This window comes from Cyprinodon variegatus, unplaced genomic scaffold, assembly GCF_000732505.1.
Source record: "Cyprinodon variegatus isolate N-32 unplaced genomic scaffold, C_variegatus-1.0 Scaffold1, whole genome shotgun sequence".
In the NCBI taxonomy this organism is placed as follows: domain Eukaryota; kingdom Metazoa; phylum Chordata; class Actinopteri; order Cyprinodontiformes; family Cyprinodontidae; genus Cyprinodon; species Cyprinodon variegatus.
Genome location: NW_015150454.1, coordinates 2,975,941 through 3,002,637, shown reverse-complemented (window position 1 = coordinate 3,002,637; position 26,697 = coordinate 2,975,941). Strand labels below are relative to the sequence as shown.

The window sequence follows — 26,697 nt, the reverse complement described above, 5'->3', positions numbered from 1 at the left end:
GAAGACCACAAACTTGACTGTATTTCATAGAGAAGATGTGAACCTTCAGTATGTAAGGTACATTCTGAAAGAAAACGCTGTTTGGCTTTCAAATCTCTTTTCATGAAAATCTATAAAGTGGTGGGTATTGGAGTATTTTAAGTTTGGACTTTGACTAGGCCATTCTAATCCATCAATAGCGTATAGATGCTGCTCGGGCTGTAGTAAAATTTTCCATCAGTCTCCAGGCTTTGTTGCCTTTGACAGCTTTCGTTACAGGATTGTCTTGTTTTTGGATCCATCCATCTTCCTTTCATTCATGTGGAAACGCATTCCATACATTTCTACTGCATAATGCTGCCAGACTTACGAGTCACTGTAGGCCTGGTAATGTCGTGCTGTGTCGATTTTCTGGTCCCATATTGCTATGCTATGAAGGCCAAAGGGACAACCACTCAGGTTGTTTTCTTTGGCTAGTTTGGGCCATCACATATAAGCCCATTAAAATGCATGTAGCTTTGTTGACTAGTATCACTGAATGTTTAAAGACAAAGTATCCATTATTGCAAGGCCAATGTATTGCACCTGGATGTTTGAAGGTATGAACTGTTGACCCTCCAGGTTTACATTTGCTCTTCTGCGCTTCTTGGAGGCTATGAATATAGTAAGCACAGTAATGCAGCCATTAGTCAGATTTGTTCTGGATTGCTGATCTCTTTCTTGACTTTGTCATCCAAGTCATAATTAACAAGGGATTGAAACTGACAGTTCTGCTAATGAGGAAATGAGACTTTATTGCGGATATTGAAAACTCTTTCCACAGATCTTTGGGTGTATTTAGTCCTTTTTTTTGTACCCACCCTTCTCCCATTTCTCTCTCCTATATTTCACTTCTGCTAAAACATAATGTACACCCCTTATGAAAATTCACTCCTGATCGTCACTGTTCCTCTGATTGGTCGTTGAAGAATAGTTTAGTAATGCATTTCTGAGAGCCTTTGTGGAAAACATCTGCAATGATCTAAAGCTGACTGTCACCATCTCAACTTTACCACATCCTGTTTGGACATACTGATGTAATTATTGCGAAGATGAAGAGGGGGGGATTGTCTGTGGAAGAGATGGAACAGGAGGAGAGGAAGGTGGTAGTAGGAAAACCACAATCATACATCCTGCCAAGGATCACACAGACATTCTTATTCATGCAGAAACATCTTCTCCCAGGACTTTTTTTTATCTCAGGATGGTGTGGTTTCGTGATACCAACTGCATATGACCGCTGTAGGGCTACATATTGTAATTGTTAAAGTGGAATACCATTTCTTAGAAGAAATGATCTTTTAACAGATGTTGAGTTCCTTTATTGAGAACCAGCACCTAAACATGGGTTGCATTTCCACATTTGTCTGCAAATAGTGAATTTACAGTTTAGACATTCAAATTCCTTTCCCTTCAAGCACAGCATTTGCTATTTAAAAAAAAATGTATTTTAAGTTTTTTATTAAGTTTTAAACTTCTGAGGTCACTCAGGCTTTTCACAGTGTTGAGGTATCTCATCTGGTTCTGTTCTGCTGCTCAGCTGCAATACTGAAATTGGTCTGCATTTCCTCCTAAACTGACCGCTGGAGGACGACACAAACAGAAAGCCACAGAAAAGGTCCCTGTAGGCGCCTTTTATTCTGGATTGCTGTTATCTGTAACTTGTGCTCCATAAGGAGACAAAACTGCTGAATATCTTGTATCTCTGTGGGCATTTTTGTCCATATCAGCTGTATTTTCTAGTAAGCTGTATGTTTGTGTCAGATTTCTTTGCATGCTGATGGTTAGTAAGGGGTGACCTATTTTATTCTTTTAGATCAGACACTGAGTAAAGTCTGGTACAAATCATAAGCTTTACCCAGTTTCCCCTCTGCAGTTTGGCCCAGTTTTTTAGGGTTGTTTTCTTAACCAAAAGATTGATTTAATTTAAAATGAAGTAGATTTGTTCCCCTCACTGCAGGGGAAGCTCTGAAGGTTAGTTTCCTTTAAACAGGCCCGGCAGGAAATATGCTGACAGCATATTTAGTCACAGTTCACACCCTTCATAAGGATATTATCAGGAAACTTAGGGAAAAACAAATTCCTTTTACATAGCGAAGCATCTGAAACTTTCAAATCTGTGTGGTTAATTTTTGTCACCATTTCAGATCTCTAGATTAAATGGAGCATATTTGATCTTGGCCTTGTTATGGTTGTAGTGGACAATCAAATTTTTACTCAACATGATTTTTTGATTTGATTTTAATTTGAATGTGCAGCAGAGGATGCAAACGATTTAAGTCTAGGACAGATATTCACCTTCCGGCATGATGATTCTAAACATACAGCCTGGGCTCAGTGAGCTGCAGTGGTTTATGCCTAAATTGAATGCTGAATATGGTGTTGGCTGCATCATGCTGTTGGGAAGAAAATCTGTTGTAAATTGTGAATTAGGTAAAACTGGAATGGAGATTCACCCTACAACAGAGTAATGTGCCTAAACATCTATAGCTACAAAGGGAAATGTTCAAATCTAAGCATTGTAATGTTCTAGTAAAGCTAGTAAAGCCTAGTAAAGGTCCAATAAATACAATAAAATAAAATGCATATAGCTTGTGCTGTCTCCTCCAAACCGTTTCCTCTGATTTATCTTTATATTTTGCACCATAGATGTTCCAGCTGTCCTAGTTGATGTTGTGGATGAACTATAACTGTGTGAATTACTTTTATTAGGTTGTTTTTTTATGTTGCTTCTGTTGAATGAGGCACGGCGGCTTGAATAAGCCTCTCAAATGCAGTTATACGTTTTCTTGTCATATTTACTGACAGAACTTATTTGACAGAGTAATGAACTATGTTAACAAAAAAAAAAAAACTTTAATTGTAAATTCCTTTGACTCACACCTCATTATCACTGTCTGAGGAGAGATCCTGCCTTTGACTTTGTCTTTCTTTACTACATTCCTCCTACACCCTCCTCATCTTGTTAAGCTCTCACTTATGGAATCACGGTAAATCTGTGTCTCTATTTAGCAAAGAAAATACCACAAAACATCTCCCAGTCTGGAAAACTAGATGCTTATTATGCTGTCTGTTAGAGGTCTAGATGCAGCTTGTAGACATTCCTGCTGAACATAGTTCTCTGTTGGGATTGAGGCAATGTTTAACAAGACCTTTTTGCTGTTCAAAGTCTGTTTTTTTCCTTGGACGGTTTTAAAACAGATGCTCACTGACTTATGTATCTAAACTGCCACTCCTCCTAGCTTGATGCTTGTTGTAATATTAATAATCTGTTACAACTCCTCAAATCATATTTAAGTGGCTAAATGTTTTTGTTTTTTTTCCTGCTTTTCCTTTCATTGTACCGCAGCAACAAATGAGAAGTAACTGTTTATTCATAGTAAGAAAAGGAGGCTTCAACTGTCATATTTTCCAAGATGATCCCCATCAATCCTCGGCTCTAAAGAACAGATGAAACAAGCCTGGGCAAGTTCCAGTTCAGCCGCAAAGATACTCTAAAAAAAGTTAGTCTTGAAAACAGCAAAAGCATAAACACAGAAGCTTTGATATGTTTTTGCATCATTGGAATGTCTTTCCTCATTTATTTAAGGAAAGTCTACCTATTTTTGTGTTTATTATATAAATTGTTCCATTTTCCTTTATTCTTTATGCAATCTATTAACTTGTAACAGCTTTTTTTAAAGAAAAAAACTGTTGCTGCTGTAAGCAGGCTCAGTCTGAGACTTAGATTCTGAGAATTCTGAACACTCATGTCGTATGTAAATTATCTACAATAAAGTGACCAGAAACCCACAATATGTGCAGCAAAATTCACTTCTAAGGATCTAAATGGAGCATCAAAATTGATTGGTATAAATTGAATTTCGTCCAATTCTAATATTTGATAGGTCTTGTAAACATTCCATTTAGTTTTCATGATTAGCGATACAAATTATGTTATATTAAAATGTGTGGACTATGATTTTACTAATGCATTCAGAGTTCTGAAAAAATATTTCACATTTTGCACTTCTGCTTTAAATAAGTTTCAGTTTAGTTCATTTAAATAGCAGCAAATTGTAACACATGTCAGCTTGATGCTCCTCACTAGGTAAAATAATGCAACGCTGTTATATGGACTCCAAATATGTGCAAATTCAGCTCCTATAACCTAATTTTCCCACTGCAGCTAAATAGTATAGTAAAATCTAGTTAAAATTCAATGCTTAACACTTGGATCCAAACTGAAGTATATTAAAGAGACATTAGGAGGTTTTCTAATGATACTGCCACCTGTTTCTTCGGACTATCCACAAAACCTGTTTAAATATAACACTTCAATTGTTTGCTAGTTTGGACAGATTTAACATGAACATGCTAGACATCTCATGTGCAGAAAACTCAGGGAAACTGGGCTACAGGCTTATAAAGGCAATAAATAAAAATGCCATTTTAAAGATATTTATTTTTCAGTAAAACCTGTTTGCATGCAAGTGATTCATTAGTGCATTCAGCAGCAATGCCTTGAGGTCTAATAAGGATCCCTCCCTTGTTACACTTTTTTTTTTGTTTTTTTCAAATGTGACCTGTGTAACATTTGTCATCATTGCATCAGAATAATGAGTATCAGGGTTAAAATACCTGAACTGGTCTATCCCCAGTCTTCACACAAAATGTAGACATATATCATTACTGGCTTGCAAATCCCACTGTTTTCCCACTTGCAGCTAGAAAAACACCGTTCCCAGCTCTGATTTCCAAGACGGCTCAGATACAGCATACAGTAGGCAACTTCACAGATGTCTGTTTAATGATAAAATCTTCATCTAATATTATCTGATGGAATTTGAGTGGTAAATGGGAGGGGGGCTCTTCACATTATAAAAATATGAAGAGATTTATTTTCTTCTTCAAAGTAAATAAAGAGACAAAGAACAAAGAAGACAACTAACAAAAAGACTCAGAGCTGAATATGATCATTCTACAAGATTACAGCCTGTCAAACATTAGCACCAAGTCATCAAAATAATGCATGAGCCAATTAGGTAACCTTGTTTGGTGCCGAGAAAGTGGCTCTTAGAGCTTGAAGTTTAGAAAACTCAAATGTGTCTTTTTTTAAAATCTGTTTGAAAGACGAAACTCTATGTTGTGTTCAGAGTTTCTGTTCTGATCACTGCTATCTAAAACATTACACATGTGGCCTTGTTATTTCATGTTGTCATATTCCCTTGCTTTTTCACTTTTGACAGATAATACATGTCTAAGATAAGGTACCATCAGTGTCGTGTATATCTTTGTTGATCTTTTTAAACCTTGATTGCGATACCTCTGGAATCTGGGTTCCATGTCAGTCTTTTTTTATTGAAGTTTCTGAACAAATTGTATCCTGGGAGAGCTGTACATGGCACCTTATGGAAATGAAATTGATCATGTTGTCAAGGTGAAGCACAAGAAATGGAGAATAATACTTAAATTCTGAAGTAGTGACATAAAAATGCAACATCATGGAGCAGATTTAGTCTCTCAAGCAAATTAGTGAATGGGAGTAGGTAGGTTCTCTTTTAAATACTTTTATCTTAGATGTGTTTGTTTAAATCAAATGTGTTGGTTTAGGGGCAGATTGGATTTGTTAACATCAGAATAGGAGAGGATGCTTATAAGTCAGCTAAATACTAATATAGAAATAGTTTGACTTATCTAACAGCCATCTTTCATCAGTCTACCTTTTTGGCTCTTGCAAATCTGTAAGCACATTTTTTTCCCTATAAAACTCGACAGTTAAACATGCAGTGCAGTCATCTGTTGTTATATTTTAGATCTTTTCATAGCTGAAAACTATACTGGATAATAAGTTATGATGTAACCTTTAAAACAAATTGCATGCATGGAGTCAAACTGAAAGGTTTTGTGCAAAACTCTAGACCCGAGTTCTCAAGCTTTAAGTAATGAAAGAGCCGACAATAAACTGAGCATTCAGATCGTTGTGTTTGTTATGAGTGCTTCATTTGATTACTATTTTCTCTGCATTATGCTCCTAGAAATAAAATCTGTTTTGTAAACCTTAGCAGCTCTTTCAAAGAAGACTTATCCCTCTATTCAAGAACTGACTTGGTTAATTGCAGCCATGATAAACACTAACAGGAAAGAAAATAGTCAAACTTTAGTCCATGGTAGAGCAAAACCTTTTGTTGGTTAGAAACCGGATCTTTAAAGATAGAGATATTATTTTTGGCATGAAGCCCCAGGCTTGCAGCTGACGTTTTTAGTTGAGTCAGCAGAGCAGCAACAAATTATATTCATGCTAATTTTTCTAACAGCATGTTTGATGTTAGAAAAGTCTTCTGCTATAACCAGATCAGCTCAAGAAAATGAAAGGTCACTAGAGAAGATGACAGGATTGTATTTAACCAAGCTTGAACCAGAAATGGAGTGTCCCTTTTCTCCCAGTAAGACCAGATGTTTGTGGTATAGCAGTTTAATGGGCAAACATTTATGTCTGTTTGGATGACAAACTTAATTTTGAATCTTGCAGGTATGTTTATAGGTCCTTTGAGCAGCCTGTATTTTGCAGTGTTTACATGTCCCCATGCATTAAGTAAAACAAAAACATTGGGTTGAAGGATGGCGAAACCTGGCACTAGTTTGTGTCTTATTACCATGGCAAATTGGCAACATTGAGTGAGAACCGTCAGCAGATTATTATACCATTACACTTATTATACCATTTAGGCTTTGGCAGGGCAACTTTATAAAGCAACCCTTTTGCCATCAATTACAGTGAGGAAAATAAGTATTTGAACAAAGTGCTATTTTGCAAGTTTCCCCACTTACAAATCCTGGAGGAGTCTGAAATTACCATCCTAGGTGCATGTCCATTGTAAGAGACATTATCTAAAAAGAAAAAAAAATCCAGAAATCACAATATATGATTTTTAACCATTTATTTGTATGACAGTTGCAAATAAGTATTTGAACATCTGTCTATCAGCTAGAATTCTGACCCCCAAAGACCTGCTAGTCTTCCTTCAAAATGTCCACCTCCACTCCGTTTATCATGCTAAATTAGATGCACCTATTTGAGGTTGTTAGCTACATAAAGACACCATCCCATGGCCAAGACCAAAGAGTTGTCAAAGACAATTGAGGAGAAATTGTGGTTGTAGCATCATGCTTTAGGGGTGTTTTTCTGCACATGGGACACGGCGAGGATGACTGGGGCCATATATTGCGAGATGTTGGGGAACAACCTCCTTCCCTCAGTTAGAACATTGAACATGGGTCGAGGCTGGGTCATCCAACATGACAATGACCTGAAGCACACAGCCAGGATTACCAAGGAGTGGTTTGGAAGAGGCATATCAAGGTTCTGGCATGACCTAGACTCCAGACCTAAACCCAATAGAGAATCTTTGGAGGGAGCTCAAACTTCTTTCACAGCCACACCCAAGAAACCTGACTGATCTAGAGAAGATCTGTGTGGAGGAGTGGGTCAAAATCCCTCCTGCATTGTGTGCAAGCCTGGTGAAAAGCTACAGGAAACATTTGACCTCTGTAATTGCAAACAAAGGCTACTGAACCAAATATTAACATTGATTTTTCTCAGGTGTTTTAATACTTATTTGCAGTATCATACATATAAATAGTTTAAAAAAAAATCATACATTGGGATTTCTGGAATTTCTTTTTAGATTATGTCTCTCACAGTGGACATGCACCTACAATGACAATTTCAGATTTCTAAGTGGGAGAACTTGAAAAATTGCATGGTGTTCTGGTGCTTATTTTCCTCGCTGTAGCATAAAAAGGAGTCACATTCTAAATGAAAGGATCATCTTATGAACTTTTCAAGACGGCTTCAGAATTGTTGTGAATCAGTTGAAGTTTTTAACTTCTCTATACTAATCGATGCATTTACTGTCTATGACATAAAGAGGAACCAAACAAGTTTCTGCCTGCACATAAACAAGCGGGGAGGAACTCTTGGTTCTGGTGATGGTGTAGAAATGTGTCTTTATGTTGCTGCATGGGTTCCTGTTCGAGTGGCAAAGCCTTGAAAAACATGTTTTTACTTGGGTGTTTACTTGGGTGTTTCCTGGAGCGAAGTGTGGGAAAAGGAAATAAACCTGATAAAAAGTTTTTTTTTCTTTGCCATCTCCCTCATAATTATGTTTACACCTTAACATAGTTGCTGTAATGCCAGCTTTTACATTGTTTACTCCACCAAGCTTCTTTGGTTTAAGAAAAGGATGATAGAATGGCTTTAAAAAAGAGAGATTTTTAGCAATAAACCTCTAGAATAACAGTTCTTTTGTTTATTAGTTTATTTTTTTGCTGTTTTATGTAATCACTGCCTATTGATTTAAACAAATATATAAATACATGCATTGAAATAATCATGAATTGTGGTATTTACACAATGAGTACTGTGCTGAAGTGTAACAGGACTGCTCCCTTACTTTGACTGATACAGTCTACTAACAGTCTACTGAACAGTCATAGTAGTTTACCTGGTCATGCTGAGTTGACCTTTTTTTGGAACTATGTGAATGCATGATGGTTTGTGTTCAGCATTTTATATTTTGCCCTTTAATAAAATATGTTTGCATTTTTGTGCCTAACCATCCTTTATCCAATACCTTTTAACCTTATAATTTAATAATCAATTAGGAAAAATGCTGGAAATGTCATCGATCTAATGAGTAGCTTCTCTGACAGAGACAGCCACCACTGCATACTCCCATGACTAATAGGATGCTGCATTCCTCTGTAATATTTATGTTTTGTTTTTGTAAGCAAAGAGGCGCATTTTGCTTTTTAAACATGTTATGACAATAAGAATTAAGCTGTCAACTGCTTAAATTCTAGATTTTACACACCACAACTTTTTATCAGCTTGAGCCTTAAGTTTCTTTTTATCCGTCATGCTCTTAACTTTCGAGTTAGCCATGTACCGTGGTTCATTTTACACTTTACACTTTGTGCCAGGAATAGTGAGGCCTAGTCTATGGTTCAGATTTCCACCTGCACTTGCTGGGAGGGATCAGTGTAAACATCACACATAAAGGAGGCCTGCAGCTGTAGAATGGTGACATTTGGGGTTTAGACATGTTGTCAAACACTTACTCTTGTAAGTGATCACAAAGACAGTGTTTTTTTTTTCATATTGCTGCTAGCACAGCATTGTTTATTCAAGGAAATGTCCCAGATTGCGCACAAACAAAGCTTTAATGTAGCTTATAACATAGAAAGGAATGTTTTAGAGGAATAAAACACAGTGATTAGTTTTGAGTTGTTTCTTGTTAAATGATCTAATGCTTGAAGTATTGAGTTAGTGTGGGGTAGGTTTGGGGTTAAACAGGTGGGAAATGTAACAAAGCTTATTTTATGTATTTATTTTTTAACCTTTAGTATTTTAATTAAACTATAACTAAAATAGAAGGTTTGAGAAAATGCTTCCACACTGCCAGTTCCTCTCTCTCTCTTTGCATGCTAGTCAACACGTCCGGTTAAATCTGATGCAAACTCTGTGTTATGTAATTGTTTGATTGCTAAATAAGAAAGCACACTGGCTTTGAATACTGATTGTGAATAAACCAGGACACGCCTGTGGCTGTTTTTCCCAGCCTCTGATATGAGCTGAAAACATGGAGGAGGAATTTACAAGGCGTCACAACACGTCTTTACAGCTTTGGAAGTATTTGCTTGTTTAGCTTGCCTGCTAATGATCCAAATATTAGGACGAGGATTAATGTGAAGTTTGGATGATACGTTATTCAGTCAGCTCAACCTCTTTTTGTAGTGCCATAGGAAGTGTATTTACAAATTTAGGATTTTAAACAAGGTTCACTGAAATCCCTAAACTCATGAAAGTTGCAGCTTGAATCAGTCCGTCCTTATTTGCACTATAAATGCTTTGCATGTGAAAGCATGAAGGCTGCTCCTTTAGCAGCACCGTTCATTAGAGAGAAAGTGCTTTATTGAGAATAAAATGTTTATTCACAGTGCTGATGGGCACTCTGACCATTGTTTACTTTTCATCTTGATTTTAGCTTTTTTATTTATTTTTTTTCTAACTCCTGGATAATGTTTGGTCTTTCTTGTTTTTTTTTACAGAATGAAAAGCCTCTGGGTCATTCAGCAAGCAGATCCAGTAATATATCAAAGGTGAGTTACACACCGACAAATGGAGAATTTCTAAATTAAAGACGGAGGCAGATGGAAGTAGTTGACAGACTAAGAACAGCTAAAACAATCACTTTTTTCACATCAAATTGGCCCTATCATGGTTTCTGTTCTGCTCCAATCAGTCTGTCTAACTCTCCTTTATCCATTTTTTCTTTTTCCCTCTCATTCCACTGTACCTAAAGTCAGCCTCCTGTATTAAGTGCCGTGTCACACTATCAGTCCACACTCCCCTGAGCCTCTTAGAGTATAAACACTTTAGTTGGACTAATAGATGTCAGGGTTATTTTGTCACTAGGGGACAGCTCCCAGCAGTTTTATTTGATTCACCCGCCACTTGCTCTTTGGACACGAGGAATGGGGCATTTAATGCACCCAAGTGGCAAATTTATTGCTCATTTTCAGGGTAAAGGTTGCGGTTTGACATAAATAATGTCTTGGAGGAGAGTCTGAAGCTCCATTAGTGAAATGGGCTGCTTGGGCAAAAACCTGGCAAACTCATAATTTGGTTTGTAGACGTGTTTACTTTAAGAAAATTTTGTTGATTTTATGTGATATGTGATAAAAAAAAATGTGTTGCGTAGGGCTGTTGCTTATCTCCAGCAGTCAGTTGGCAGAAGGCAGGGAACCCCCTGGACAGGTTCATTATGCAGAGTCAAATATTTCAAGAGTTTGTTTAGTTGGATTTTAAAACCCTTAGTTTTGGAGAAATTCGAATATCAAATAGACATAGAAACATTAGTCTAAAGGCATGCTTGGTTATGTTCATGTAGTGGTATGGACCCTCAAATGAAAGATTGCCAAACTGATAGACATTGAACCCAACCACAAGGACTGTTATCTACAAAAGGACAAAAGCTTGTCACATTATTGTACTAAGGAGTAGTTATGAAAGTTTAGTGGAAGGAAAAAAATCGGAAAAGTTAAGTATTGAGTGCATATACTGTAAATAAATGACTTACAACATTTCTCTATCAAACTTTTTTATTGTGTAGAGGTAATATTCAAATGTTCTCCCTTCCATAAATCGGGTTTCTGTTGCTTTTAGTGTTTGGAAATGTAATCCTCATTCTAAAGGTGGATGTTATGTTTTTAAACCCTGCTGTTTCCCATTTAACACTAGAAATCCCACAGATACGAGAATTTTCTTCAGCCTGCAATCACCCCGCAGTACTCATCAACTCATGAATCCCTTTTCAGATGTAAATGCACCATTAGCGCTGTGGCTGGAGAAACTTCCACCCCCTTCAGTTTCGGTTTTAGCTGAAGTCTCTCTCTTTGAGACAGTTTTACCTGTGAGCTGGAGGGGGGAAAAAATCATATTTGTAATTAAATATAACTAGGTCTACGTCATCAGTGTCGCCAACAGCGCAATGATTTCAGAGCAGCCACCAGCGCAGTGATCAAATGATAACTGATCTGTACAATGAAAATAGCTGCATGAGCTGGGATGCTGTAGAAAGCAACAATATTTATACAATAATGACCATTATTTATTTGGGGGGAAATATAACTCAAGCGATCTGTCCTCTCTCTCCTCCGCTGCGGACACGCAAAAAGCATAGTGAAACTGCAGCAAAGATGGCACTAAATTCACCTATTCTGCTTTTACGGATTCAATCACCAAGTTATGGTCTATTTAAAAGCAAAATAGACATTCCACCATTGCAATATAGTTGGTGCAGAAAGTAGTGGACGCAGTGTAACAAATTGTATGAGTCAATACAACCAACAACTATTATGTTTGACTAATCCATCCTTGAACTCCAGTACGCTATTCACTTTGAGAAATGAAGATGGTAGATTCATAAAATTGATAACCTGGAACTGCATGACTTTTTTTTTTTAGCAGTTCTGGAGTAGATTAGTGTGTTGGTTATAAGGGAACTGTAAAAGCTGAACAGGTGGATACATGTAACCAAAACAGAACATAAGCATATCATGCATCACTTGGAGAAAATAAATTCATCTTAACTGTTGTCCTAGAGACTCCAGATATACAACAAAACATATTAGGGTTGGGAAAAGTGGATTTTGCATAATATGGCTCCTTTAAGGACTACTTTTTACTGACCTTTTCCTTGGTTAGCAGAAGCAGGCACTTTGTCATTAAACGTCCCACCTAGACCATCATTCATCTGACAAATGTGTGTCAAACAAAGGGAGAGACATAAAGTATTAAGGATGCTCTTAAGTTTGACAGTTTTAATTAATATCGAGCAGTCGAGCTGCCAGATGGTGTTTCCTTCTCCCCCCTTTAGGGATTGGGACTGATGGACAGGTTTTGAATTGGGATTAATTGTTCTCTGGATGGACGAGAATGCTTATCTGTTTAAAAAGAGCCAGTCTGCACAATAGAGAAAAGGTTCAACTAAATTGGAAATCCAGACAAAGAAGTTACTTAGTAAAACTTTTAGCAGATTATGCCAGCAGTCTTGCTCGTCGCAGGAATATTATATATCTTCAGTTGTACACTATCTTTTAAAAACCACGTTTCCTCCAGGCTGCTTCAAATAAGATCTGCAGGAGCAGAAAAGTGAGATTTTATTCAAATATGCGGTATATTTATAAGTCGCCTCGTTCTCTGCTGTATTGGCAGGATGAGATGAAGGATTTTCATATTTTCGGCAGCGACTCAAATCTTCTTTTTACAGCAAGAATACCAAAATGTAGGCCAAGTTAATTTGTCTTGCAACACTGGATCACAGTGAAATACACAACCAAAGATGTGTTCTTTTAAATTACACATATGCTCTTTTTGGAGATGCTGCAGATAAGAGTTTTTCATGAATAATCCTCGCCGAAATACAGTTTCTTTTACTCCTTTCAACATGTGATAAAACAGGACAGCCAAGTGTTGCTGAATTAGCTCACACAGCTCCGATTCGAACCAAATCAGCGTGGATAGTTTTAGAAAAGAGAAAAACTGAACAAATGCTTTTTCATGTAGATGTTGACCTACTTAACTAATATGTCTCTGTATAAATAACCACAGCTTCAACCTGAGAGGAGTATTTCATAACAGCTTGGCACAATAGTCCATTTTAGAGGATCTGTGATCTCCAACATACAAATAATTTATTCATTCTGCTCCACATTTGGGCTGATACCCTAAAAAGATGCCTGTTTTCCTTCTAGTGAGGGATGTATGACTTTTTCTGCTGAGTTTACCACAGAAACAAGTCTAAGTTGCAGATATGCAGGTGCACCGATGTTTACCAAAGGAAAAGCTGTCAGGTGAAACATGAGAGTCTTCCAAAGCAGGCAAACATTTCAGCCAGAGGGTACACTCTTTCATAAGGATGATATTGCCTCCATCAATGAGCTTGTAACTGTGGGGTAGAAATGTTCTGTACATACAATGAAAAATATCTATTATTTTTATTTGGTTGTTTACCCTGTGCATGTTCATAAAGCTTTCACAAAGGGAATGACCTGAAAGTTGTGAGAAAACGGTCAGAATTTAGTCTCTTTAAACATTTAGAAGTAGATCTGAATCACTATCAGGGAGCATGATGTGGGCTGAAGATTGCCCGTCGATTTGACATAATTAGATTTTCCACAGGTTGAGTTCAAAGGCCTCTCTGTTTAGCAAAAAGCTAACAATGCCTCCTACACAATTTTGGGAGCAAATTAAACTATTAACAGTCCTCATAAGCCCATAAAGCAGCCATTTAGGATAAATAAGATATTCTGATAATCAGCGAAGCATCCGGTGGAGCTTGAAGTAAAATAACTGCTGGTTTGTTCCAGAATAAGCCTCATTGCATTAGAGCTTTGTACAGCTCTTTCTTCCAGATCTCTACAAGGGTTACTGACTTTAGCTTAGGGTACCAGTCATGCAAGCAGGCATGTTGAGTGCTGCAAGTCTAGTTTGTTTTCTTAGGTATTGTAGCATGCATTCATTCATTCATGATCAAACAAGCTTTGATTCTTAGTGAAAAAGACAAATAAACTGTAAAAATTACACATAATCAAAGAAAACAACCCTGACCTAGGTAAAAAGAAATGTCTCTACCTTTTTGGGAGTATAGCCTTAATCACAAGTGATTTCACACTTATCAACATAAGTAAGGTTTTGGTAGTTTTTGGTGTCCTGCTCTGCTTTTCTTTCCTCTCTTCAGTTTGTATCAGAAGCCAAAACTCTTACCTGCATATTTAGAAAACCTGTTGTGTTAACAGCTGTTAGCAATACAACTTAATAAAGTATTAATACTAATACACAATTATTTGTTTATTCAAACATGAAAGGAGAATAAAAATATCAGTTGTATAGTTATATTTCTGAAACCAATTTTAATCTGATATAATCCATCACAAGTGCAATTAAAGAGCTTAATCTTGGTATGTGAGCCTCAGCCATACTGGATATTAATCTGTGTTTTCAAATACAGAGAGGGTTGGACTCTGTCCTGGGGATAGTCTCACCAAATGACTGCTGAATTTAGGCACCAACGCTCTGTAACCGATACAAACATGACACAGGTGTAGACAGTAGATGAATTGTTGTTGACTTTAATGAACAAGCATGCAGTGACAGTAAAGGGAAGCAAGATCCTTTATCAGAGCCTTGCAAATTTTGTTAATGACTTGGCCCAGTACCAACATAAGGTTAAACAAAGAGACCCTGAGCCAGGTGTCCTATTAATGAAAAAGTGTAACAAAGGGTGCACAAAGATAATGCTGATCAAACACACAACTAAATAGACTAAAAGATCCAGTACAATTTTCTATGAATAGAAAAAAAGCAGGGAGAAAAAAGTTATGGCTCAATTAAATGCCCATAAAGCTGAAACATAAATCCCCACATGAAAAGAGTGATGAAAAGCGTTCTGTAGATAATTGGTACATAAAGGCAATCCTAGAAATCTTTAATGGGCATTATGGACCATTCTATCTTCTTCTAACTGAGATCAGGCTGCTGCATTAAGGCTTTTTGGTAAAATGGACCAGAGTTTTTCCAACTCTAACCTAGGGTCTCTTTTAAGAAGAAAAAATGGTGCGATTTAAATCATTAGTGCCAGAGAAATAGCCAGCCAATCAAATTAACCAGGCTTTGACACATACTACATGCTATGTAGTTACCCAATTTACAACAATGGATATCTTTAAAGTCTCGATAAGATGGTAACATGCTATTACGTAACTTGAATTTTGAAGATTTACCTTTGCTGACAGTAAATTCTCCTGTCTGCTTTCTGTGGATAAGATTACTGCCATCCTGTGATTGAGTTTCACAGAGACCTTTCTTAGGTTTCACGATTACACATCCCTGGTCTATAGAAGCACCAGTAGTTGCTTTAGTATTTGACAAACATAACTCCTCACTCCATCTCCTGCAAGGTGATCACTTTCAAATACACCTAAAGCATTACTCATATAGTAATGAAGAAATTCATGGAGTAACAGATACAGTTCAAAGTACTACAAAACTAATTGAAGATGTTTTTCCAGACTAAGAATGTAAAAGATCTTATTGATAAACTACAGCTGGGATGGGGGGATTAAATGGCTCTTAATTTAAAAACTAGATAAATGAGGTGTTTACTCAGGTCTGCCTAACGTTTCAGCAGAGCTGTAATAAATTAGTTTTGTGATGAATCTGCCTGAAGGTCAGACATGGATCTTAATCTGGCCTAATCAGCTGCTGACTCTGGCTCCAGACCACACAGACTTTCCATCATTACATCTAGCTCTTGGCAAGATGATATATGCTGGTTTATTTTTTTTTGTTTGTTTTGTTTATCTATTTTTTATCCTGGGGAACACTGTCATGTCAACTTTCATCAGCGCTCAGGCTGCTGAGGGTCCTTGGGTGTAGATAAACAGTTTGAAAAAGGTTGATAAAAAAAGATAAAAGCAATAGAGCTGAATAGGTTCAGACAGAATACTCAAAAGTAGACACTTCAAGGAACATATACAAGATCTGAAAGAGTTAATGATTCTTCTTAGCTTGCTTGATATCCTGTCTAATCAGTGGCTGTTTTATAACCTTGCTATCAGCCAGAACTATAAAGATAACCAGTCTCAGCTTTTTCCTTCTTGAAATTATTAGTAGGACTTTGGATTAGTCTGGTAGTTCATAAATCTTGATTTAGTCAAGTTCATATTTATTAATTTCTTTACATGGGTTTGTTTTTAATTGTAATTTGGTGCATTTCTTATGTCATTTCCAAATTTCCCATGAGGGAGAAGGAAGAAAAAAAGTCAAAAGGAGTAATCACTTAAAATAAAGTTGTTTTTTTATGAAAATGTTGGAGGCAAAAAAGACATTTGAAATGCTCATTCTACAAAGTCTGAAGATTCAATCAGATAGCAGACTGTTCATCATTAAAAATTTGAGTAATATTCTCACCATCCCATCATCTGGGTGCTTTGAGTCTCTGCTGGTTATTTATTGGCCAGCATAAGTGAGAGGACTCTGGGAATGATTAACAGGAGCAAAGATTTTAAAAATTATAACACCAGTTCTGATGTTTTAGATAAAAGATCTTAATCTCTGTATCAGGGTGTTTTTTAGCCCTTTATATGATAAAATGACATGAGGGGTAAAATATTTTTATTTTAAGTGGGAATTAAATAATAGATTTAGTTTGTATTCAGCCCTAATGATGCATGTTTGGCAGAGCTACTGTTTGCAACAATTATAGCTGCAAGTGTTTCTGGTCTATGGCTCTACCAGTTTTGCACATGCAGACACTGATATTTTTGCTTCATTTTCATTGCAAAATGGCTCATGTTGTGTCAGACTTGATTGACAGTGTGTGTGAACACCATTTTTATGCTAATCTATCACAGAAATCATGTAGACCAAATACTTTTGGACTTGTCTGACAAGAGCATCTTCTATTAAACTTTTTGGCTTTGTTCTCTGTTTGGTTTTAACAGCAAAATATAGTGCAATTAGTCAAAAAGGTTTCACTCTGATCTTTAAACATAAAAATGTTAAATATTTACACAAGAGGAACATAGTGATTTGGAGAAACGGTAACTTAGGAGGGACAATTAGAGAAAACAGGAACAAAGAAAGGAGTTTGACCTCTGGTGTGGAACTGAAAGCATTTTTAAAAAGAGAAACTCTTCAGCATATACAGATAACACATTCTGAAGGGCATAGCTCGACACTGAGTTCTGTATTGATCCATGTTGGGTAATGAGCTATGCATTTTCCTTTGGCAGGATATATAGTCAATAGATAATTAGTCTCATGTTGGAATTGTCTTTATATTATCTACTCCAGCTCCATCAGATCCCAGGTTTTACACTTTGTTTGTAATTATTGATAAACCATATGTGCTTGATGACACAGCTGTGGTAACATTGAAGTGAGAAATGAAAACGGAAGTAGTGAGAATACTTACACCCATCCCTAGATCCAAGTAAGCCCTATTAGGATTCTGGTACAATCAATAACCAACTTTGATTTTAAAGATGCTTAAAATGCATCTAGCTTCACTTCTTAATGGGTTTCTACAAGAAATACTAATTTGTGTGGCTGTCTTGATGAAATACTTCCAAATTTCTTCCAAACTGGATGAGTAATGGCAGAAAGTTAGGCTCTAAAGTGCTTAAGTAATCATTTCTGTCACACATAACTCATGCTTACTTTATCACCAGTTTAAAAAAACAGTGAAAAAAAATGTTTTTTTAATCTTTAGAGTACAGATAATGCCAGTTATGAGATAAGAACTGTTGTAAGCTTTTGCAAAGCATTAATTTATCTTGATCCTACATATTTTTACACATTACAGTTCTAAATATTAATTTCTATGATACAATTTTTTATTTAATCACCTTTTTTAATTTTCAGGTAGTGTAAAATTTTAACTTAAAGGAATAATATTAAGTGTTTTATGAATAAAAATCAGAAAAATGTACTCTGCATTGCTTTTCACACCATTTTACTCTAATTAACAATTGCATATAGTCAACATATCCACACAAAAAAAACAAGAAACGGCAGCAAAAATGAGGTGATATACCACTGCATATATCTGCAATCAGACCATTTCCAGGAGGAAGCAAGATTGTGGCACCATCATGCTATGGGAACTTGTCTTCATATAGGGCAATACTAAAGGAAAACCTGTTGGAGAAAGCATGGAATGTGAGACTGGGGCAGATTTTCACCCTGGTGCAACTAAGTCTTGACTCTGAGGAATATAAATTCAAATACACATCTGACGTAGAGATTTACATTCTAAAAGAAGTTGAAAAAACATGCATCTGTAAATTTTTTATGCAGTTTTATGGATATTTATCCAAAGCACTATAAAGACTGAAGATTTTCAACACGTATAAGGCCTCAGGTCCAACTTTAAGCTTTTTTCCCGACCTCGCCGCCTGCAGCTCGGCTTTTTCCCAGCACCGCATCTCTCTTTGCCATCTCATCTCAACAGCATCTTCTCTCATGCTTGCCAGGTTTTTTTCACCTCCTCTGTTAAGGCAGAAAATGCGTGCTATAACTTTAATCCAATACATTAACTACCAGTGTTGGGAATCCATTCCTCCTCTTCTTTTTTTTAATCTTCAGTGTCCGTATTCAGCATGCTTTGATGCCTTTTGTAAAAAACAAATCTGGTTCAGAAGCTGACAGCCTGACTGTTGTCATTCCAGAGGGCTGCTGCAGTTTACCACTGGATATATAATGTGATGTGACATGTTAGGTTGTGTCCTGTTTATGTAACAGTGGAGTGTTGATTGTCACATGATTTGTTTTTGTCTGTCTTAAACAGATATTTTTTCTCTTTATGTTTTTGTTCTTCAGGCGGGAAGCCCGACTTCAGTTAGCGCCCCATGCAGTTTCTCAAGGACATCCGTTTCCCCTTCCAGCCAGGACATCTGCAGGTACACATGACTCCGTTTACTGTATTTACCCTTGTCAACAGTTATATGTGCACCTGATGGCAAATAATGCACTCTATTTCCTTAAATCTCACCAGCAAAGTTTCCCATCAGTGGGTGTTGGCTAACCCTGCAGCTTTTGAGCTACTTACTGTCACTGTGAGCCCTCCTGTGATTGCCTGTAAACTGCTGTAAACAATGTTTTATAGGCTCATCAAAAAAAGTGCATCACAAGGAATTCGATTTGCAATGAAAATTTCATTTCTATTATTTGATTTTTAGTTGTTCAATCTAAAATGCAATGTCTGTGTTGCATAAATTCATTACAGATCAAGATTTTTTATTCACAGTTTGTGAAGATCCAAAGTCAGCCCCCTTTCAAATTGCAGTATAATGTCATATGTAAGCCTGTTAAATTTTGCAAAGGAAACTCCCTCTTCAGAGTGCTTATCTAAAGACATAAATGGAAAATTTAGTGGACAGAAGATCTGTGGTGCAAAATGCACTACTGGTTTATTAAAACCTTATGATGATGGTTAGCTGAGCATGTTGCATTCATGGAACTATCTTGAACCAGATATTATTCTGTTTTATGTGACATAAGAAGAAAAGCTACCTTCTCAGTTCCCCAAAGTTCATGAAAGATGGGAATAAAGTAAGCCAAAGTCATCATTATTAACCAGCCTAGAGGATTACCTTCATTAGATACACATAGCTATCTATGTGTATCTAATGTTCTATGATGTATAAATTGAACTTGTTGAATTGCATTGCTGCAGTAAATTATTTGATGATATTCTAGTATGCTAAAATGGTTTCGATTTGCTAAAGCCAGCTACAGTATAGTCAGCGTCCTTCTCCGTATTGTTGTTTCTCCATTTTAAAACATGTGGTTGTCTTTTCCATTTCTCTTTTTTTGTCTTTTTCTATACTTTCTAATCCCATTGCCTGTCATATGATCCTCTTTCCTAAACACGAACACACGCATACATAAACATCTACACAACAGCAGTCAGGATCAGGAGACTCAGAAACAGACTGCAGTGGTTCTGCTGAACTCCAACCGTAAAACCTCCAAGGGTCTTTCAGTAACCACCCTCTGCACAGACTCCCTGCGGGGCTCAAAATACACCAAACAGCGAGACTGGCTCTCCATGCTGCGTCCTGCCTCTGTCAGCGCCCAGCATAAAAACTCCCTCAAGTTTTCTCTGTCTCTGAATGACATGGGCCAACGTGTGGACAACCTTTGTCAGGGGCTTCACTTCATAGATCGTACGTGCTCGGAGGGAGAACTGGATGCGAAGGCCGAGCATGCTCAGTGTCTCTGTAGCAATCCGGTCACCACCACTATAAGAGAGAGCCCAGATTCTTCACTCTCAACCCGCACCAGCCTCCACCTCGTCCCTTCCCTCACTAACAACCACAAATACATGTTGTCCACCCCTACCAGTCCTGCTCCTCCTTCTCATCAAAACAGTTTTGTCCAGCCTCTTTCCACACCGGGGTCCAACTTGCTTCATCTCCTCCTTCCCTTCTCCCGATCTTCTACATCAGCCAGCCTGCAATGCTCTGAGCTGGGAAGCTACGCCTCTCACCTCTACATCGCCAAGTCTTGCAGTACTCTGCTGGAAGGCACTGAATCAGGCTTCCTCTCTCAAGGAGATGACAGTGTGTTTGAAGTGGAGCTTCCCAAACCAGCTTCCAAGGAGGCAAACATGATGCTGACAGCCCCCATAATGGACAGTGTGTCTGGGACTCTTTTAGCACCTCTGTGCTATATGGATGAGGACGTGGACCTTGAGTGCCATTCGTCGCCTTTGATGGAGAAATCAGGGCCTCTGTCACATTACTCTCTATCAGGGGACTGCTGCAGGTGGGTGATTGTTTGGACGGTCTGCAGCCCTGTAACCCTCCATCGTGCAGTTAATGTGGCAGTTCTCCCAGAGACCTGTTCAGTAGTGGAGGGATCCTCCTCCTGTAGTGTAATCGCCCAATCCAGTTGTGTACATCCTCCAAAGCTCTGCTCAGAGTGGAGCTTTTAGTTAGAGGAGCCCAATATAGTTGCCCTATGTCAGTAATAACTATTTCCGTGCTTCCAGGTTTCCTTTTATTTTTGCCTTGTTTACCCTTCTGAAATGGTGTGCTCATCATTTTAATATGATACAAACATAACCACAAAAATAATACTTAACTCTCTAGCATCAAGCAGACTCTTAAAGAAAAGTTGTCCAACAATATCTAAACCTTTAGAGTTGTTTCAGAGCAGATGAGAAACACAACCATTTGGCATCCATCAATCTGAAAAGGTTTACCAAGCTTTTTCTCAGGGTTTGGCAATCCAGCAAAAACGGTGATAAACATTATAAAAAGAATTGAGAAGCATCCCATGAATGCCTAGCCCATCAATATTATTCCTAAAGAAAATGAATGGCCAATCTAGGAGGCCACAGATAAATCCAGATTGGCATTTAAGGCACAGAGACTTCATTTGCTTTGGTAAACATCAGTATTCAACATTCAATCTAATGACAGATAATGGGCAAAATGGCATTCATAAAAAAGTTACAAGACCAAAATAACTACCTATCAAAAAGAACACACTTTAGTTTTTGTACTATTCATCTTCCATTTATCTAGGACCGGGTTTCCATGGGCAACAGTCTCAGCAGAAACCCCCCGATTTCCCCCTTCCCGGACATCTTCTCCACCTTTCTTGGAGAAGCCCAAGTCCTTCCTCTGAGTCCTGAGCCATCCCTTGGGCCTCCTCGGGTTAGACGTGCCTAGAACACCTTACAAGGGAGTCGTCCAGGGGGCATCCGAAACAGATGTTTGACCCATCTGAGCTGACAGCTCAACTTCTTTAAAGTAGTGCCTAGGCACCCTGCAAAGAAAACTCCTTTTAGCCACTTGTATCTGAGATCTTGTTCTCTCAGTCATGATCATAGGAACACGCATTTCACATATTCGTTGAAAAATATCAGCAAGACAGGTAGGGTAAAATGTTTTTACATTACTGAAAACACAAATTCATCCTCACCTCATCTTCTTGCAAACCTTTATAATCTTTAGTGTTCGGAGCAATAAGCTGGCTATAGTGTCATTTCATTCCATTTAATTTCCCTACATGGATTTGTAAAGGTCTCTTGACATCCTTACCCCACACTTCTGCTGTCAAACAGCTTTTAAAATAATTTTTCATCTTGGGTAGATTGATGGTGGGAGGAAGTCTCAATGAACATGTAATTGATTTTCCTGAGATTTTTGAAGTTCTGTGGAAAAGAGGGCTGAGGACGTTAAGAAATATATGGAGACCAGCAGGTCGTTGCTGAAAATGTAATAGTGCTGACGTTTAAAGCTGGTTTCTGCTGTAAAAAGTGGATGAAAGGTTTATTTAATGCATGTCTTGGTTCAAAAGGTTGACTGAGTGCAGCCTTACAGGAAAGTATTTGATAGAGGCTCAGGCCATGACTACATGAACTGTCTTGATGAGCCTTCATAGCAGCAGTAAAGATTAGTTGCCAGAGGCTCAACGGCGAGCTCCTCTGGGTTACAGCGTCCGTTTGTCAATACAGCAACAACTCGCTGGACTGAAGAGATTTAAGTCCTCAGCCCAGTTCGATACCAATTATGTCTTCGTTGCCCCCTCAGCTGTGGCCTGTGCTAATGCTGCTCTTATTTCATTACACTAAAGGAAAAAAGCAACATGAGCTTAGATGTGGGCGGGCACAGGTTAGAGAGCAACTGAGATTATGGGCTTCAAATAGCCTGTGTAGCCTCTGACTGTTAACACATGTACGAGCACAAACACTCTGTGCCAGCCACTGTGTCTCGTGGCTTGGAGCGTGAGCTTAGACCTGAGTTCACCTGAGGAAGTACACGAGAGCTTGTTTTTCCACTTTAATCATTAGCCAGCTCACTTATTGACAAAGCGTCACAATGCAATATAATGGAGGAGGCTTAAAAAAATACTCAGCAACCAGTTTCCATCATTTAAAACGTTTTTTTATTTTGTTAAAAAACGGAAGCAATCCATGCACTGGCTGGTTAAAATGTTATTTTTTGGGATATTATAAACTCCTATGTGGTTCAATTTTAACAAAAAAGTAGAGGTAAATCTGTGCAAAGTTAATTAAATGTAGGTCTGAACATCTCCATTAACTCTTATTTTGAGGAAAAATGAGATTGATGGACATCATGTCTAACTCGGTTGAGTAAATTTAACTTTATTTTCTTTCAGCTCATCAGTAGTCTCTGTGTGGCCTCTTCGGCTTCACCCTCTCTGTGGTGCTTGTGTTGCAGAGGCTCCCCTTTCAAATCCTCCTTTTCATCTTCTTCGTCTAAATTAAAAGTACTTCCATATATTAGATCACTTCAGGCTTTAGAACATTTTTAAAAACTTCTTTAACCCACCTCAGATGCTTTAGTCATTTGTTTGTTTTGCAACCGTTGCAGCAAGAGAGCAAACCAGTTACTGTATTTATGTGTGCAGCTTGCACTGCAGCTTAGAGACTGCCAAGTACACAGACATTAGGAGGAAAACTTACGTTTTCTCAAAAATGAAATTAATATTAAATAACATATTTGTAAAATTAGCATCATCTAATGTTCATGTAGTAGTTATAGTCGACGTCAATCATCGCCTCTTAACATAGAACATCTGGGGGAGGTGGATTAGTCAACCATTCTATTATGCTCCTTTATTTTACCAGCATTTCTTAACGCTTCTCAGTAGTGCCTGATACACTCATATTAATGTAGCAAATTTTAATTTTATCTGTGATTTGTAAAGGTTTTAGGCTCAATTGATCATAAAACTGAACTTTAATTCTTGGTTGAAAATCAAATTATAAAACAACTGGCGAGAAAAGGTAGAGGGAAGGATTCTAAATCATCATGTTGAGAGATTGCAGCCCAGACAATTGAGGAATGCCTCAGGAGAAAAGTATGAGGAAACTGAAAAAGGAACAAATATGAAGAGAGCAAATGCCTCTGCAGGGACGTACTGTACTCTCACCCAGCTTGTTTCTCTCTCAGCTTGCATTCCTTGTGATCTCCCGATTCTGTTTTGCTTCTCACATTTTCATGTTGACATAGTCTGGCATCGCCTCTAACGACGTAAGATGACTGTGAAAGTCGGAAGGTGCGCTGCAGCTGCTGGAATGATGCAAATGTTCAACTTCCCCTGCTAAATGGCATATAGAATGGGCTGCTGCTGGCATGAATCGTGTTAATTTTGCTGTGGACTTTATGAGATGGTTCTGCTAATTATGCAGGTATGCAGCTGCGCATTGCATTGGAAGACAAAGCTGGAATTTGTGGTTATCTTAAAAGGCAGCCTGCATTTCTAACCCAAACAGGTTTTCCCTCTTTTCCATAAGCTAATATGCTTTATGTGGAGGTGTTGGGATTTCATTGTGATTATTCCTGCCTACTTATTGAGAAAAAACATTCTGATATCTGTTCATGTCACAAGACAACAGCTTCAACTGGAGATGTCAATTTCACCTATTGCTTTCTTTAATACCTTGTTCCTTTCAATTCATCCTCTGTGGTAAATGACTTATTTTTATCCTTCTTTGTTCATTTAGTCTTTTAATCTTATACCTCTTTGGCCAGATGAGGTAGGGCTGCAAATAGTCATTATCCTGCTTACTCACTTCACATTCTGTGTGGGAACATGAGCTTCTTCTCCTGCTCTTATGCTGTCCTTAACTCAGGGATAAATGCGATCTGTTTGAATGCCATGCTTCCAACTGGAAAATTATCCGATTTGCCTTGTGGGTGTTTTGTTTTTGATGGTTATCAATGAAGCCTCTGTGGAGAAATTGTCCATATTATTCTCCATTAGTTCACCTTCTAACTACCTCTCCTGTTTCTTTTGAGATCTGTGAGGGCTTGACAGATTGCACGCTACCGTGACAACTTTTTCTTCAGTCACTTTTACGGTTTACTGACATTTACAGCATTTTCAGACCCGACTCACTCGTGGATGAGTGCGTGACGTCTGCATCTCTTATCAGTCTCATCTGCACACACACTACATTTAAGTGACAGACTAAAGTATACCTCTTTAATGTGCATGACTAATCACTGCAACCAGATGTCCTCCTTAGCAGCTGCAGACTGCTGTTTGGCCTTGAAAAATAAGGCTGCTTTAGTCCTCCTGATCAGAACCAGAATGACTGCACAGCAGACACAGTGATTATTAGAAAACTTACATGAAAAATCCTAAAAAGGTCAAAGAAATAAGTTGATTTTGATAATTGTAACAATAATAATTATGAAAAAAAAATCCCTTAATAGCTCTGTCATTCCAGTCCAACAATATCTGTAGTTCTGAGGTCCTGCTTAGACCTGGCGTTAACTTCTCTCCTGGACTTTTAAAGCCCATTTTTGCAAAGGAAAATAAAAATTAAATAAATTAATCAAACATATCTGCTGGAATTTCTGTAACATCTCAGATGCTTTCAGTCAATTGAATAACATTGAGTCCAATATACCCAGATTTTTCCAAGTCACAATTTATAGAACCTGTATTGACTACAACTTAAGATGTGGTTTTAAAGAGGAAAGTGAAAAAACAACCTATGCTGGAGAATGCTTTTGTTTAAAAACAACTGTTTTCAACCTCATTTTATAAATGTAGTGACTTGTAGTATCCTGGTTTCTAATGCTTATAAAGACCCCATTAATTGAGAAACCTTTTAATTACTAAGGATGAAAATGGATAAAAGTTTTATCTAAATCAATATTCTATATTTCTCTTACTGTCATTTCTGGGTCTCGGGTAATAGTGTGTTTAAAGTGTCAAACTTATGCAAACACTTTTTTTTTCTGGCCACTTCTAAAGAAAGCCATCCGCAATGCAGTTTTGAGTGTGTTCACTTCTGTGTTTTGCAAGGACTGGACACTATTACATCACTCAGCAGGGTTAGCACCAGCAGTAGACTGGATCTATGTGAAGCTATCTATGGCTGTCTTAGGGGTGAAGCATGTCCTCCCCAGGCTGCATGGTTATACTGTAGGAAGACCAGATTTCAGACAGTGGGCAGCACATTTTCCAGAATACTTCAATAGCCTTAAGATTTCATTCTCACCTCTACAGTTGTAAGCAACCCTGTCCAAGATGCAGCAGAGCTGCCCCAGAACATGATCTTGCCTACTTTATCTTCACTCTGTGAAGGTATAGCTGATGTGATCGGTCCAAATGCTCCAGTTTTAGTCTTCTATGAGCTTTTAGATGCTGTCTTAAACTAAAGCTGTAGTAGTTTGTGATCATTATATACCTTCTGCCCCAGATTTAAATGTATCTCTGTGACTGTTGTCGATTTGTACCAGAAACTGTGTCCATGGCTTTAATTAGGTCCATTTTGTCAGCATTTGCTCTCTAAATATGTTTTAAAAGTTGTATAGTAAATTTTATTGAATAGGTACCATTACACCTTTGACATCTCTAGGCAATTTTAGTTTTTCTAAACTAACTTGTTGCGGTGTATTTCTGCAAATGCACAACAGAAGTTTATATTGATGTGTCACATTTTTGCTTGGTATTTCTGATGGACAAAAAACACCCAAAAATAGCTAACTGGACTGATTATTGCAGAAAATACATAAATAATGTTGAAATAATTTTCTGTACATTGAAATCAGAAAAGTTTAGTTTTGTATTATGTA

At 37.6% G+C, this 26,697-nt stretch overlaps 2 protein-coding genes across 6 annotated transcripts in view; both read left to right on the top strand.

The window, feature by feature from the left end:
• The window catches only part of LOC107095557 (E3 ubiquitin-protein ligase MARCH8-like), a 97,005-nt gene that overhangs the window by 61,042 nt on the left and 9,266 nt on the right, over positions 1–26,697 (top strand). For all 5 annotated transcript variants that reach the window (XM_015391811.1, XM_015391902.1, XM_015391736.1 and 2 more), the window contains 2 exons: positions 10,111–10,161; positions 18,947–19,026. In XM_015391811.1, coding sequence (XP_015247297.1) covers positions 10,111–10,161; positions 18,947–19,026 — 131 coding nt within the window. The remainder of the gene's footprint in view (positions 1–10,110; positions 10,162–18,946; positions 19,027–26,697) is intronic.
• march8 (membrane associated ring-CH-type finger 8) lies at positions 19,885–25,735 on the top strand. Its single transcript, XM_015391618.1, has one exon. It carries the CDS (start codon positions 20,178–20,180, stop codon positions 21,063–21,065), a length of 888 nt encoding a protein of 295 aa, XP_015247104.1. The 5' UTR covers positions 19,885–20,177; the 3' UTR covers positions 21,066–25,735.

Bases quoted from the DNA above. Each gene is read 5' to 3' on its own strand.
- march8 (XM_015391618.1), top strand. From the start codon at position 20,178: ATGCTGCGTCCTGCCTCTGTCAGCGCCCAGCATAAAAACTCCCTCAAG.